A 15,413-nucleotide genomic window follows, 5' to 3' on the forward strand; every position below is an offset into this window, starting at 1 on the left:
TTTCGCAGGGGGAAAGTTTTTCGGGATCCTCCACGATCCGTCAAAAATACGTGCATCATTTTTATATAGAACGTTTTCTTCGTTTCTCATAGAGAGCAAAGCAGTTGCTTCTTAGATGAACAATCACGCATCTTGTCGCAAAGAGAGTGCTGCTGGCCAGTCTGGTGACGATGGTAAAAATGTATGTTGCTAAGGAGCAATGTTGCCTCATTTTCTGCCTTCGTATGCAGCGCGAAGAACGGCTTCATCGTAGGAAGACGTCGTATTGTCCGCCTGGAAGAGTCTTTGCATAGACTGGGGTTGCTGCTGTTGCTGCTGAAAAGCATGTTGCTCCCTGAACGCTCCGCCATATGTCTGGCCCAGGCCACCGCCGACATTATAGCTCGCTACCGCTGCGCCGGGCGTGCCGTGATACACGCTGCTTGGGTGAGAAAACTGCGACAGGCTGCCGGCCGAGGACGAATGCGGCACCGTCTCAGGTGCGCGCAAGCCAGGCGGCGCGCTCAGTCCGCTGTGGCGGTTTCCGCTGCCGCTGCCGCCCTTGTTCTCACCCCAGTGGCTAAAAGGCGAGGTGCGCGCTCCGGGAGGAGTGCTCGTCGACGGCGGTCGGCCACCTGCCGCCGCAAACGTCTGGAGGAGTGCAGCGCGGTGTGCGTGCTCGGCCGTGGAGCCACCGCTGAGGTTGATACCCATTTCGGCGGCACGAATGTTGCCATGGCTGTGCACACGGGGAAAGTGACCGTCGGCGGGTACATCGGCACGGCTTGGCGTCGAGGGGACGGAAAAGGGATCGTCAAACTTGCCCAGGGGTAAGCCTGGAGTGATGGGCGACATGCCTGTGGCAGAAAGAGGCGAATTGTCGCCGCGGATGGGCTTCGGCGTATTGAACCACTCCCATGGCAGAGGCTCAAACTTGCCCGAGGGAATAGACCGCGTCGGGCTTGGATCCACGTGGCGTTGATGTGCGTTGAGCAACTCCCTGGCGAAATTGTGCTCAGCCGTGTATGACGAAGGGCCATCAGACTCTTCCATGCCTGACTGCGGCTGCGGTGAAGGAGGCTTCAAGAAAGGCGCAAGCATATTAATGACTGTGCTTTCTGCATCGCCAACTTCACCATCCTGATTAGCCGGTGCTGGTGGGTTTGCGAGAGATTTTGACGGCGCTGAGGCAATTTCAGGCTTTTTGCCGTTTGATATCTTCGGGCTGTCTTGGCGTTCTTGGATATGTGTCTGCACTGAGCGACGTTTCTGTACGTTGATGGTGGCCGGCGCCGCTGCTGGTTCTTTTGGTGGTACCGCTGGTACTTCCGCCAGTGGTTCTGGCGTGGGCTGAGAAGCTTGATACTCAAAGAGGAGCCAGCCTTCAATTACACGGCATGACAGAGGTACAGTCGAGTCCTCGGCAAGGAAATAGGCGCATCGTAGAATGTCGAGAATCCGCGACATATTTTCCATGTGCGGGCTCAGTCGCTGTTCAGGCGAGTAGAGATGGGGCTTAGCTTTGCCATTATGCCCGCAGAACGAGCGACATGGCTCGGGGACGGTGCTCTCACTGAGTGGCTGAAAGCCAAGAATGTCGAGATCTTCGGGTAGTAAGTAAGGGCACGATACCATGTTGTCCTTGTTGTACGATTCCGCGCACAAGAGGGTAAAAACTCGGGCAAGAGTGCCCATCATGGCGCCGGTGAGAGACCCTTCAGCAGTTGCAGCAGCTTGTGCGGAGAGTTCTTGGCGTGATACTGCAACCCACATTGAGTAGATTCGTAGAGCAGGAAGCAATGATTCTGCGACTTCCGGGCCCTTTTCGTTTTCGTCGTCAGCAAGGTCGTCTGCTTTGGACATGCTTTCCTTAAGGTTTGCCTCCAAAACAGCTGCGAAAGTCGCAAGAAACTTGACATTAAAGTTGGAGATGTACTGATAAAACTGTAACGAGGTGGCATTCTTGTTTTCTGCTGTATGTTAGCCTGCCTTTCGTGGTAGCCATGGAGTTGGGCTCAGGCGCTATACTGACCGGAACACTTCAATGCAGCTATGTACTGCGCAGCAATGTTGATGAAGCTCATCTTCAGAATAATATCGCGACTGGTCCCAGTTGTTGCAGCCATCTCAAGTCGATGAATGACTTCACGCTCAAGCTCTTTATACTGCGGTGCCGCCTCCCCCTTGTAGAATAGGGCATGCAGGCGGACAAACCACATGATGAAGGCATCTCCGGGGCCGGAGGAAGCATGTTTGGATTTGTTGGAGCTGGGCTGTTGAAGGGATTTGAATTCCATTTCCAAGTTGGAGTTGGCATTAGGATGAGGAAACTTAATTGCCCATGCGCGGTAAAAGTGGTAGACGCCATCAAGGTGACTGCCCTGGTCGAGGCTCACGATACCCATCTGATGAAAAGCAAAACCAGACTTGGGCAAGAGGTGTTGAGCAAGCGTGTAGTAGGTCAAGGCCATGTCGTAACCGGAGTTCTTGTGCTTTGCCTGTACTCTATAACGGGCCAGGTCGCCAAGTCGGATCAGTGTCGAATGGCAGGACCTGAGCACTTTTGCATTGAGCTCTGAAGGAACGGGGCTGATGAGGTCGCTGGCTGTCATTTGCTCGATCTCTATGCCCCTGGCAACGCGTTTGAGCTCGGGGATATCATATCGTGCGGACAGTCGTTGGATATAGCCCTGGTAGAACTTTTGCGCGATGCGCAGAAAGTTGCTATAGAGCTTTTCCGTTTTCCGGCGCTCGACGGCCTGGGACGAAGACTTCAGCCTGCCAAGAATGCGGCGATATTCGGAATTGATGGATGTATGCAAATTCCATAGAATCTCTTCAGTGTTTTCGTTGACTGCATACTCAAAGTCGAGAAAGACGGTCTGCACGCAGGCAAGACGAAATCTAGTGTAGGGTTAGCAAACGGGCAAGTGGCGCCACTTGGCGATGGCGCGAGGCAGGCTACACACTTTTCGAGAGTACCATCGGCGGCTTCGAGCTGGGGAATGTCGACAGATGATGTAGTGTTTTTTATCTTTTCCAACTGCTTCAGCAGATGTTTCCGCAGCTTCAGGGCGTTACTATATGGGTGGATCGCAAAGTCAGCACCTGGAGGGGCATCGCATCATATGGTCGCACGGTCCATGCGGCGCAAAGCAGAGTCGCGATATAAGCGCAGCAATGTTGCAGCCGCATTCGGAGGCAGGGGATAGTACTCACTGCCATGCTTGGCTCGCCTGAGGCGCAGTTGAAGCCATGGCTCCGTCGTCGACGGTGCCGCAGGCGGGCACAGTGGCCGTGACCGTGACCGGGAGGAGCGTCGACTGCGTAGAGCGAAGGGCACAGTTGGCCAAGCGGCGCGGCAAAGAAGGGTAAGAGGGGGTAATCTGGTCAGCTGCTTTGTCGACTCATGCTATCTGGACGTTAAAATAGGGGAAGTCGGGCTGCCCATAGTCTAATGTTCGCGGTCGGGACGTGGTCGCGGCGGCTTGCTTCCCGGGGGGGTGATCGAGAAGTCTGGACGGTGGCGGCGGCGATACAAGACGACAGCATTTGGCGAGGAGGACCAGCGGCAGATGGAAAGAAGCTAACAAACATGCAAGAAAGAAACGCAATATGCGCGCCTTGGTCTCACGGCAAAGCGGCAAGACGAAGCAGAAGAAAGGGAGAGAAGCAATGGTGACCTGTCGGATGAGGCCAATGTGAAGAGCAGGACGGGGGTTCGGCGAACGGGGGGGGACCCCTCCAGGTTGGGCAAGGTTTTTTTTTTTTTGGCAGGCTTTTCTGGTAATTTTTTTCTTGCCATTCTCGCCCCAAGACGACAGCGCGCTTCTAGCTGAAGCAACCACTGCAAATAAATCTGCAGCCCCGACGCACCACTAAAACCACTGGGCTGGTCTTGGCCTTTTGCGCCGGTGGTAGTAAAGAAGGCCGGAAGGCATTGACTAGCACTGGTGGGTAGCCAATATGTTTTGTGTCTAATTGTCACTCCAGCTGTTCCCGTACTGTTCAGCTGATTGCCTCTTGTAAGACTCTTGCTGTCGTGAGTCCGTCCGTACATACCAAGGTACCTACGTGGTCATTCACTGGCCTCGTAATGTCTCCGTGCAAACGCTGAGAGGCGCGGACTTGCAGGATGCATGGCGCCTTACCTGCGCGGCGACCCTGTACAACGTTGACACATTGGTTTTCCATACCTACCTGCCTACGTACCTAAGGTAGGTATGCAAGCCGCATTCCGGATAGGCTTGCTGCTGTTCTTGGTCTGCGTACAAGCGCATCACGGCCACCCAACGACGGAGCCCACCAAATAAGAACTGCTCTAGCTCCACTGGGAAAGAAAATATTGGCAAGCTGCCAGCCCATAGTCTTCATCACTTCCGTCTTCTGTACATCTAATATACGTCAGTTTTTTAGATCGAAAAGATCAGCTGCTAGACGTAGTGCAACCTCGCCAAACCCCGCGCATCTGCACGTATCGATATTCTCCACTAATACATCACAACACACGGATACAAGCATGAAGCGTTCGCGAGAGCCCGAACAGGATATAAACCCTGCATCCCCCATCAATTCCGACGCAGACATGTCTCCCTCTGGTCCTCAGCACACTGCCAAATACACAGAACTCGACCCGGTCGTGGTAGACTCTGACAACGACAGCAGCTCGCCGTTTCCTGCAGTACACATACTCTGCTCCTTACCGCCTCACGCCGAGATGGCCTTTGACTCCTACACCGCATACGAGACACACTACAGCAGCTTCCACACAAATCGCTGCATGGCATGCCGCAGAAACTTTCCCAGCCAGCACCTTCTCGGCGTCCACATTGAAGAGACCCATGATCCCATCGTTAAAGTGAAGCGGGAGCAGGGCGCCCATACTGTACGATCTCAACCCTCCTCAACTGAAACTATACAAGGCTAATCAAGGGGTATGAACAGTACTCTTGCTTCGTCGAGGGCTGCGAAAGAAAATGCCTGACCCACCAGAAGCGCCGGATGCACATGATTGACAAGCACATGTATCCGAAGAATTTCTTCTTTGCCGTGACGCGGGAGGGCATCGACGGGCGTAGGTCTATGCTCGTGGATGGCGGTGCCGGTGCCGGAGGCAGTAGACACCAGCGACGCCGCTCCTCTACGGCGTCGCTGACCAAAGAGGCGAGGCGGCGAGCGACCACGCTGGAAAGACAGGCTGCGGGCGCGGGAGAGCAGGCTTCTTCCCCCGAACATGAGGCGGACAACGTGGGCCAGAGGCAGGCCACCCAGGCACCCACCGTCGATGATGATGTTGACGCTATTACCGACAGCATGGCATCGATGCGGTTTGTTCCCGGGGCTATCAGGTTTGGCAACAGAAACCGACAAGGTTTTGCCAAGCGATGAGATGGGGGGGCCGGTTGTTTTTTGCATACTCACGACGTGTACGACTTACGAATTTATACAGCATTGGCGGATTCCACATTTAGTTTTTTTGGATTAGAACGTTGAAGCATCTCATTCACAGTTTATTATGATACACTCTCCTGCTCTCGTCTTCCTCTCTTTCCTGTGTTTTTGCCCTTTCCTAGTAAATCCGCTGATAACGCCATGAAAATGCAATACCCAAAGTTGTCCTCCGCTGGGCTAAATCCGGTGTGCCACGCCACGACATGTATAGAAACCAAAAGTACAAGAACGCAGCCCTTCAGTCGCCAGAAGAACAACCTCGGCATCCGCAGCTGTTGCATTCTATTTCTTTTTGGTCTTCTTTCAGCTGCGCGCGGGGCACGCGACAGATGCATGTACTGTTGAAGTTGGTCTCTTTCGTCTGGACGCAGCGAAGGCAGCATAGCTATAGAGAGAGAAAAAGTGTTAGCATGGTCACGCTGAAGGAGGGTTCCCCGATTGGGCAGGGCGAGAAAAAATATCCACGGCATACCTTTTCGTAGCCTTGCTTCTTCCACTTGGCAATGAGCATTGCGTCCGCGTAGCCATTCTTCAGCAGCCAGTCGTACAGCTGCTTGCTGATGGCTTCCTTGTCGTAGTAGAGCTCGTAGACGTAGCGGCTGCGCTGATGCGAAATCTGGAACACCTCCCACTGCGCCTTGTACTTGGGGCCCGGCGGCGGCGGCTTGTTCTGCGCGTCTTTCATCTTGTTGGCAAAGATGAGCAGGTCGTCTTCAATGTCGCTGAAGCCCTCTGGCGGGGGCTTGCGCTTCGAGGAGTGGCGTATGGCTGGCATCTTGGCTTGTGCGCTTTTTTTCCTTGTGAATCTTCCTCGTCGTGTATGCTCCGTGGTGTTGTAGCTGAAAAGGAGTGGTCGACTCGGCGCAGTCGGGCGGGTGGCAACGAAACAAAAAAAAAATGTTGCTTTGGTATCAATCGCGGGCCTGTAGATTTAGGTGCCTACCTAGCTACAGGCAGATCGATACCGCAGAGGTCGGCAGAGGGGCAGCAAAAGTGTGGCGCGCGCCGTTGCCTTTGCTGTGGCGTAGTCGCTACACGTGACCTGCAGCCATTCTGGCGATGCGGGTGGCAGCCGAAGCTAAGCAACCTCATCAACCACGCTCCGAAAGACGGTTTTTGTCAGAGCACAATTGGATCGACTCGTCGCCCGCCATGGCCATTACACCAACTCAATTCGCCAAGAAGACGGCGCAGTGTGCGTATTCGACCGTTCCGGAGCAGCCCGCTGCATGGCACCGTACTTGTTAACTGACCCGGAATCCGCAGCCGCCAACTGGACAGAGGCCAAGCGCCGAGTCCTGTCTTCCTACCGCGAGTGGTTAAGAGGAGTACGTTTTACGGAGTCCCCCGAGCGCGATTCTTTTCAGTCCTCTCCGAATTTAATTGAGCGATATCCTGCGACGCAGAGCCGCCCCGAATTGGGAGATTGAATCGAATGTCGACACGAGAGGGACAAACAGCGCGATACCCCTCGAGAACGCAACGCTGACCATTGGGAAATCAAACTAGGCCCCGGAGGTGCAGACCATGTACAACATGCCCATGCCCATCTCCGTCATCCGCAACCGCATGAGACAAGAGTTTGAGCGCAACCGCTTCGTCAGCAAGCTGTCGGCCGTTGACGTCCTCCTCTTCAAGTCGCACGCCGAGTACCAGGTACGGAGGGCATCATCAAGACGCATAACGCGGGCAGAAACACTAACACTGGAGCGCGAAACAGGAGATGATGAACTTCTGGAAGCAGACCACACACGTCATGTCGTACTTTAAGGATGAGAACTTTAGAGGGGACGACAGGCTGCCCAATAGCTTCATGTCTGGATTCTTGCAGGTACGAAATTCTTACTCCCCCCGCCTCCCGTTGAGCATTATCTATGGTTACTGACAATTGGGCAGGGCCGCAACTAAAGGAACATGTTTGTCCTTTGGCGTCGAAACTGTTGTGTATATATATAATCCCTAGACTCGAGCGAATGCATCACCAGCCGTCGCGGATCAATCGGTATGCCCGTGCAGCATGCAGTGCCTCATTTAATTCCTTTTTTGTTATATTCCCATTTAATGCGATGGAAATTTAGATACATGAAACCCAGAAGAACAAAAAACATAAATTATAACGCTCCGAAATTACCCATAACCATGCAAATCAAATCGCCCGTGTCTGGGCCCATCTTGTGTCCCCCCTTACCTGTCAATGCCGTTGTCGTCGTTGAACTGTTGACGCTTGGCGGAGAATTCGTCGGCAACGACGTCGCAGACTTCCTGCAGGTCACCAAGGCCCTTCTTAAGAGCATCAATGGCGGTGCCCTCTGCAAGTGAGATGTTAGCTTCGCCTTGACGACGAGGGAATTGATACGTACCGTATGTTTGTATTCTAATGTTCATCTTGTCCTCTGAGGGGTGAGGGATTGTGTAGGCGCAGAACTCAACATCGGGGCTGTGAGAGAAATGTTAGCTACATCATCTGAGAGCCTGGGAAGCCGCGCGAGAGCAACGCACTTTTTCATGATGATGTATCGCAGGGCATTGCCCATGGTGTGGCCCTCTTCGATGAACTCGAATGAGGCAGCCGTATCTGTAGAGCCGGGCAGCTGCAGATTCTGGTCAGTATAGTTTTTCGATTTTATTCGGACGCGGTTGTGATGGCATCTCAAACTTCTCATCGGTAGGCGCAAACTCACAATCTTGACACGCTGGGCTTCAACTTCTTCCTCCTCCTCCTCTTCCTCTTCTTCGCCCTCTTCGGCGGCACCGTTCTCGGGCATGTCCTGGTCAGGCGCATCCTCGACCTGCGCGGGGACGGGGGCGTCCTGCATGGTGGCATCCTCGGACGCGGCGTCCTTCTTGGTCCTGGCGGGCATGATGGCGGTTGCTAATGTGAGAGTGCTGGATCTATGATGGCGATTGATGCTTGGCTATGGCAATAGCGATTCTTTATTTGAGAATACACGTCGCAGCCAATCGCACGGTTTCCTTTGCAGAGGCGTGGTCAAGAATAACGTCCTGAGCAAGAATTTGATATCGATAAAGGAACCGCTTGCAACTACAATTTTTGAGGCCAGAGTGAAAATTTTAGTGGGTCCATCTTTTTTTGCGCCGCGGTGGAGGATGCTGGGGCATTGACAATGCTATAAGTAAAATTAGTCCTATTTATCTGGTAGTTGCGCTGGTTTCAACCGTTTTCAGTGAACTGCTTATTATTTTTTGTCTTTTTGCCATTTTAGTTTGTAGTGGCCATCGCAGACTGGGGTTCGACTACTTGCCTAGTCACCGCGAACTGGAAGAAAGAGACAATCTTGGAGCTTCCATGTGTAGATATTTATCTTGTTAGTTCTGTTGTGGTCATTTTACATTTTACTTTCTGATATGTTTTGGGTCGTTTCTCTGGTATGGAATTTTTAGGATTACCTGTATGAGTACTGGCGCAGCCGTCTGGATGTGTGATGAGCGACTCTCTACGTTCTGCCGTATCACGGGTTGCTTTTTGTGACGATGCAAGCAGCAGTATATCTACAAGAATACTACTAAAAAAAACTCGCTTTGCCCCATGGAAAAGGAACAAGAGCTTTACACCTCGCTGCTATTTTGGTCATCAATTAGCCAGTTGAGTATCACTTTGAAAATGGAATTATTGTATAGGGTAGCCATTCCTGGAAGTAGACACCGCGCCGCACCGTGCACATCAGCCGCAGCGCACAACGGCTTCGTTAGTAGGCACTAATGCATGTCACGTCCGAAAAGCCCAGTAACATATAAAGTGGTTACAGTAAGACGGGTGTGCATGTCCTTTTATCCTGAGGCTGATATTTTGCCTCCATCACAAAGTCTGTGTAGTGCTTGATGGCCAATTCACCTCGTGCGGTCGTCCGAGAAAGGGGGGGGGGGGGGGGGGGGCGTGTCGACGTGTTTGACACGAAGCCCCTAGCTCGACGCCACCAGACAAGTGTTGAAACGCTCCAGGGAGTCGGACCAGTCCAAGTTCTGACAAAAGCCAAGGCCAAAAATACTTGTGCTTGCTTTTTACAATGCTCATTGTCTCTTTGTACTTGGCTAGGAAAAGTGCAGTTCAATAGCCAGTTGCTAAGTAGTTGCCAGTTGCCAGTTGCCAGCCATACGTGCCGGGATGTGGCGATCAGCGGGCAGACACGGAGACCCGCGTTTCTGCCAGGAAACAGTTAATTGCGAGGTGGAGAGATGGGACGACCCTTGTTTTCTCCCTCTCTTTGAGCACGCACGCGCCGCGCCGCCTTGCTCGAAGCCCTTGTAATATGGATCTGACGTGCAGGGATTCATCGTGTCCGTCTGTCTCAATGGTGTCGGCAAGACGAACTTCCAGCTGCGCGGGACGGAGACTGAGATGAAGATTGACACCAGAGGGCGGATAGAAGAAAGCCTGGCCTCGTATCAGGATTATTGGCAAGGCTAACCGGAGGTTTGCACATGAATATTACAGGCGGGAGATGCGAAACGAAGAGGGGCAAGATAAAAACAGCGATCGACGCACGCATGAGAGCGGTACAACGGTTTTTTCATTTCATTTCATTGAGCTTGTGATATTTTTTGTACGAGGCACTCACTATTTTGAAGGACATCGTGTGTGAGACTGTGAGGCGGCGACAGGCGAGGCGAACAAGCCACCCATGCCCGGCCCCTCTTAGCACCTGAGACGTTGACGTCTCAGGTGGCGGGGCTTGCTCGTGGGGGTGAGTCGGGGGCCGATGGGCGATGATGATTTTCTTTTTGTGCTTGCTTCTTTGTACATCTTATTGCGCGACCATACTGGACCGGAAGCTGGGGAATAAAAGTACATGCTGGCAAAGACAAGAGAGAGTAGAAGCAAAGGAACAAAGAGACATTGCGCAGAGTACATGGACAAAGGCTGCGTCCCGCGATAGCAAACAGGGCTTTATACTGGTAGAACCGTGCGTGGGAGCGGCTAATGTGATGGCAACTGCATGATTGTCTGCATCCAGCCGCCGTGGCTGCAGTGTTCCAGAGGTTTGTTTCTGGCAGCCTTGCCAGTGTACCGGTACGCAGTGCAGATAATGCAGGGGAACTCGCCCGCACGATGCCCTGAAGAGTTTCTGCGAGTCGGAATCTGGCTTCCGAAGAAACTTTCCACTGTTCTTACCAGGAGAGTTTTGGATCATCGAGAGGACCGTGCAGTGTCGCCCACGAGGCTGGCCACTCAGGCTTGGTTGACTGTGTGGGTTAAAGGCAATCTGTGGATGTGAAGGTCGTTCTCGAGCGCGGTCCCCAACTTGCCAACTGCTAAATCAATCTGCCATGGCAAGAAAGGGGAGGAAACCTTGCGCGGCAGTGGGCGCAGAAATGAACGAGACGGAATTATCAGTACAACGACTGCAGGATGGCCCCAGTTGTCGATCGCATTTGTAGCCCTGTGCGCGGGCCCGGCGCAACGACTTTTTTCTCTGGTAGATTGCTTTTCTTCATTGACCCCTTCCAAGGGATTGCAATGGTGGTTGAAACGACGCTACATTTCAGGGTTTGGCTCCTGCTGATGCCCGTTGCTATTTGCGAGAAGTGCCATGCGCGCGAGAGGTCAAGTTTAAGTTCGAATCTGTGACAGGGGAGGGAGGTCCCGGGGCGGAGAGTATCCCTTGCAGCCACAATCGCAAGTCGACTAAAATCAGAAGATATCCCGACAGAATTAAGCCGATGCATTGTGTTTACTTGTGCGGTATGTATCGGCGGGTAGGGAAGAAGAAAAAAAGTCAAATGTGTGATGGTGGTGGCGCCATCAATGCTAACCCCCTTCGTGACCCAAAGGGGTAACAAAGCGCCTGCAGGCTGTCGCTCGTTGGTGGAGATTTGTGCCGAGCCTTCAAACAGCGTTGGAAAAAAAAGAAAAGAGGGTGCATTGGAAGCTGGCGATGTTTGCGTGAAAAGAAACAAAGGCACATGGCATAGCATGGCTGATGGTCAAAAGATTTGGCTCAGCAGTTTCGAAAGCTGGGCGAATGCCCCCAACCTCGGGCTGCCGAGCCAGGGCGCATCATGGTGCCTGCGCTACGGTGGTCATTGAAGCGGACAAGCAAAATGCAAGCATGGCGAGCAATCAAGATGAAAGACGACAAAAGGCCTCGGTAGTGATGAGCCCTTTTGTTATCTGGTGATGCAACCGTTTGAATAGCAGAGGAGACGTTATTGCTACAAGTGTCGCGATGCACCACCGTATTTACTTATTGGAGAGCTGATAAAGAACGAAGGGCTCATGCTGCACACCCCCTTGCTGCACGTACGGCCAGCCACACGCCCCCTTGATGCCCGCAGATGTCGTCTTGAAAAGCGTGTGTGACATGGTATCGTCGGGGTAATAACATACTCGTCGGGCAGCAAAGCTACCAAGCTGGCGGGACAGTGGCAACCGTGAGGGTTGAAATGAAAAGAAGATGGCGCAGTCTCGGTTGTCGACTATTCATTGCACATGTCGTTGCTTTTTATCACTAATTCTCCTTGTCTGCAGCTGACTATCGCGTACGACTCGTGGCTCTGCATAATTAATGGCTGCACTCAGTAGTCTGGACTGAGGGTACCAATCAGTGTAAGACGAGGTGTGACGCTGACTGCTGCCTCAAGGGGCGATTTTGCGGCAGGTCTTGCTGGCGACTTTGAGAGCAGTGTATTGTATCATTGGTCTTGTCAGTTTTTTGCGTTTGTTTTATTCGACGACTTGCCGAGGCAGCCAGCGCCTTGCGAATGGAAAACTGACAGGCTGTCCGAATCTTGGAAACTTTCCCATCCTTTTTGTCTTCACCCACACACAAAGCTTCAACCCCCTGCTAGCGGTTTGGGCTGGGCGGCTCCAGCATCAACGAAATCGGCCAACCACCTGTGAGCTTTTGGCGCTCCAGTGGCCAGCGGTGGCCTCGCCCACACCCCTGCTCTGCGACAGAGGCCAGCAGACGACAGCAGCCAAGAGGTTCAGCACCATGCATCCGCATTCAGTGCTCTCAGCGAGGCCTCTGGACGGAGCCTCCAGCAGGCTCAACGCCCCCTGCAAATCTGGCCCCCCCCTCCTCTACGTCCACGCCGCACTTCTACGCCCCCTCCAACAAGCCCGCGCTGACCAATGCCAGGGGCAGCGCCCGGCCTCAACTGACAACTGTGCGCTCTCAACTGAACTAGTCTCGGGCTAGGCCAAACCCAAAACCCATTCCGCCTCCTGGCTGCTCCAGATTCGTGCATCGACACACCCCTGGCCCGTCAGTTCCCCCTGGTGCGTCTTTGCTGGTACGTAGTAGCCGGTTCTTGGTTGATGGTGGCGGGCGTGCGGTTGACGGTTGTGGGAGACAGCAAGCCTTTGACCACCTATCTGTCTGTGCGCTGCCATCAGGAAACAGGACAAGAAAAGGAATGGAAAGCAGAAAAAAAAATAAAAAAAAATCCACGCCTTCATAAACCACCCCCCTTCATCCATCTGTCTCTCACAAACCTCTATATCTGACCTGCGACTGGCTGCATGTCGCTTCCCACCTGGTAGGGACTTTTAGTGGAACTGTGCGCCCGCCCATACCGTCCACCGTCCCCTGATCCGCAGCAGCTTGCCCGCCCTTGCCATAGGTGGTAGGTAGTGGAATTCTTCTTTCCCCTCCTCTTACTGGCACTGGGTACCTTGAGCCCTTCGCTTCGCTGTCCGTCTTCATTTCTGCAACACTTTTACCCCCCCTCTGCCTCCGCCTCATCCTTTTCTTTTTCTCCCCCTCTTGTCCTCCTGCAACCGAGCGTCTGGCTTCTTCTTTCCTGCGCGACGTTTGTTTTTTGCAGTCCGACGTCCTTCAACATTCAGACCGCCCATTCATTTTGCTGCATCAGACTTGCCTGCCCGTTTGCGGTAGACCCTCTCGAGACAAAGCCCAGTCCGCTCTCTTTTATACGCGACGTCCACGCGCAAGCAACTCGCTTCGACCTTTCAGTCTGCCAACCTACGTAATCGCACATTACACAATTTCCTCGACGACTTGGTTTCATCGCATTCAACCGTCGATACTGGAGCTCAGAACAATTGACACTGGCCCCATTCCTGTCTTGTCGCCCACGTCTGGTATACCTGTCGCCCTGATCACCGCCACAGTCGACGCTTCGTTCCTCGCGCCCCCCTCGACTCTCAGACTCTAGCTGGGCAGTTTCACCTCGCATCTTTAAAGCTGAACTCCGCCCCTTGGCTCAGCGTAAACTATGAGTGCTGCAATCGCCATGGCTCCGTCTCCTGCGCCTCACGAGCGGCCTTCTGTCATCGCACCGTCTGCTCCTGCCTCTGTCGCCCCGACAGCCAACGGTGCCACATCTCCTCTTTCGCATAGGTCGACATCAGCTTCAAAACCTTCTTCCACACAGGCACCCGCTCAGAAGTCAGGAAGCAACAGTCCCAGAGCTGCGCCTGCTTCGGGCAAAGGCTCCCCCTCCAGCGCGTAAGTGTCTAGTGGTCCGCCTGTCAAGTAGAAACGTGGACACTAACAATAGGAAACAGTTCCAAAGCAGATGCAAGCACACCCAAAGTAATCATCAAGAAGGAGCCTGGCTCTCCAACGCTCAGCAACACGCGGCCTAGACCGCGTAAACTCGATCTCTCCAAGAACACCCTCAACAGCAACTCTCCCGCCTCGGCTCTTCCTTTGACCGCTAGAGATGGTCTCGGAATCCAGGAGGTCGGTCTGGCTTGTCTGTCTCCCGGCTTCGTCACCCAGGACCCTGTCATGAAGGAGCAACTTCAGCGCAGTCTAAGCGTCCGCGAACAACAGCGCCACATTATCGAAGCTCGTCTACAGCAGCAGTCGGCAAAGGGCGACGGCACCCACCCTGATCGCGACGGCGCGCCTCAGTTTTCCGCCAAGACGCCTGGATTGTCGTCCCATCGCAGACGGGCACCCCCTGGTCTCTCCATTGTTGCGCCTTCTCACGAGCAATTTGCCCACGAGCGTGTAATCCAGTCTGCGCCTCTCGGCCATAGCTTTACCGGTCGACACCACCACCAAGCGCCTCTTTCACGCCACGTTCCGACTCAGCCAGGCCATGGCAGCCAATCGCACATTCACCACGTTCCTGCCACACAAACCAGCAACCGTCTGCCACCCATCCACGATGTCTTCCCGGGAAGCCAGCATGGCGACAGCCACCCCTCCTCCTACGGCTCTGCTTCCCGTGCCCCCCTGGCCTCGCCAGGGCACCCGCAGTCTGCATACCAGGCTCCTCTCTCTGCGCGCCCGAGAGAATACAAGTCTGCGGAAGACGCTCAACAAGAACTCGCCGGCGGTCGCCCCGAGCTCTTGCCCAAGATTGTGCACTATGGCGGACACCAGCCCCCCACGCCGCCATCGCCGATTGGTGGTCGCATCCACAGCAGCAGCAGCAACCGAAGGAGAAACCGTGCAGAATACGAGGACGGAGCAAGCCCGCCGCTCGGCCATGGCCCCGCCTCTAGCAGACGAGGCCCTTTTGGCGCAGGCCGCGACAGCCCCGAATCACAGCGCGCAAAGAGGGAAGAGTTTTTGCGAATTTGCGAACGAGCTTGGGACCTTTTTCACTCGTAAACGCATGTGCATATTATGACTACGAGCGGCGTCTTGAAACAACTCGCGCGCAATCGCTGCCATGTGTTTTCCCAAGACGAATCGAACGGATCTTATTCTTATATTTTATATTTACACCTACACACTATTTCGCTTCTATGATCGGAAGAGGGGATAAGCTGGAGACTGAGTCTTGCAGCTGCTTTTTTGACGCTGAAACTGTATATGAACACGGTAGGAGACGCTGGTGTTTTCTTTTCCTACCCACATGATATTCCATGTTCGAATTTCTTTTTCATTTCAATTTTCGCATATTAGGACATGGCAACGGGTTGTATTTTGATGCTGTTGCAAAGTATGAATGGGAGGGGTTTTCCATGGAAGGATGGATGAATCTTGGCGCAAAGAGGGGACATTTATCTGTCGTTGGTTGTTCATGGTATTTTTTGTCAT

General features: G+C 53.6%; 7 protein-coding genes across 7 annotated transcripts; 3 read left to right on the top strand and 4 right to left on the bottom strand.

The window, feature by feature from the left end:
* Window positions 1–207: 207 nt before the first annotated feature.
* LMH87_008868 (uncharacterized protein) lies at window positions 208–3,236 on the bottom strand (the record flags this gene model as incomplete). Its single annotated transcript, XM_056202109.1, has 4 exons — window positions 208–1,949; window positions 2,012–2,883; window positions 2,949–3,059; window positions 3,199–3,236. The coding sequence occupies 4 exons, from the start codon at window positions 3,234–3,236 to the stop codon at window positions 208–210; spliced, it is 2,763 nt and encodes a 920-aa protein (XP_056056704.1).
* A 1,262-nt stretch (window positions 3,237–4,498) lies between these two features.
* On the top strand, window positions 4,499–5,367 carry LMH87_008869 (uncharacterized protein; the record flags this gene model as incomplete). The annotated part of the gene is made up of 2 exons (XM_056202110.1): window positions 4,499–4,864; window positions 4,924–5,367. The coding sequence occupies 2 exons, from the start codon at window positions 4,499–4,501 to the stop codon at window positions 5,365–5,367; spliced, it is 810 nt and encodes a 269-aa protein (XP_056056705.1).
* A 301-nt stretch (window positions 5,368–5,668) lies between these two features.
* Window positions 5,669–6,205, bottom strand: LMH87_008870 (uncharacterized protein; the record flags this gene model as incomplete). Its single annotated transcript, XM_056202111.1, has 2 exons — window positions 5,669–5,815; window positions 5,903–6,205. The coding sequence occupies 2 exons, from the start codon at window positions 6,203–6,205 to the stop codon at window positions 5,669–5,671; spliced, it is 450 nt and encodes a 149-aa protein (XP_056056706.1).
* Window positions 6,206–6,582: 377 nt separating this feature from the next.
* LMH87_008871 (uncharacterized protein) lies at window positions 6,583–7,547 on the top strand (the record flags this gene model as incomplete). Its single annotated transcript, XM_056202112.1, has 8 exons — window positions 6,583–6,625; window positions 6,697–6,758; window positions 6,940–7,086; window positions 7,151–7,183; window positions 7,240–7,261; window positions 7,327–7,346; window positions 7,394–7,432; window positions 7,509–7,547. 8 exons carry the CDS (start codon window positions 6,583–6,585, stop codon window positions 7,545–7,547), a joined length of 405 nt encoding a protein of 134 aa, XP_056056707.1.
* Window positions 7,548–7,614: 67 nt separating this feature from the next.
* LMH87_008872 (uncharacterized protein) lies at window positions 7,615–8,291 on the bottom strand (the record flags this gene model as incomplete). The annotated part of the gene is made up of 4 exons (XM_056202114.1): window positions 7,615–7,739; window positions 7,791–7,867; window positions 7,930–8,021; window positions 8,112–8,291. The coding sequence occupies 4 exons, from the start codon at window positions 8,289–8,291 to the stop codon at window positions 7,615–7,617; spliced, it is 474 nt and encodes a 157-aa protein (XP_056056708.1).
* A 1,271-nt stretch (window positions 8,292–9,562) lies between these two features.
* LMH87_008873 (uncharacterized protein) lies at window positions 9,563–10,022 on the bottom strand (the record flags this gene model as incomplete). The annotated part of the gene is made up of 2 exons (XM_056202115.1): window positions 9,563–9,823; window positions 10,008–10,022. 2 exons carry the CDS (start codon window positions 10,020–10,022, stop codon window positions 9,563–9,565), a joined length of 276 nt encoding a protein of 91 aa, XP_056056709.1.
* A 3,607-nt stretch (window positions 10,023–13,629) lies between these two features.
* Window positions 13,630–14,981, top strand: LMH87_008874 (uncharacterized protein; the record flags this gene model as incomplete). Its single annotated transcript, XM_056202116.1, has 2 exons — window positions 13,630–13,862; window positions 13,922–14,981. 2 exons carry the CDS (start codon window positions 13,630–13,632, stop codon window positions 14,979–14,981), a joined length of 1,293 nt encoding a protein of 430 aa, XP_056056710.1.
* Between the last annotated feature and the right edge of the window lie 432 nt (window positions 14,982–15,413).

This window comes from Akanthomyces muscarius, assembly GCF_028009165.1.
Source record: "Akanthomyces muscarius strain Ve6 chromosome Unknown contig_18, whole genome shotgun sequence".
Lineage (NCBI taxonomy): Eukaryota > Fungi > Ascomycota > Sordariomycetes > Hypocreales > Cordycipitaceae > Akanthomyces > Akanthomyces muscarius.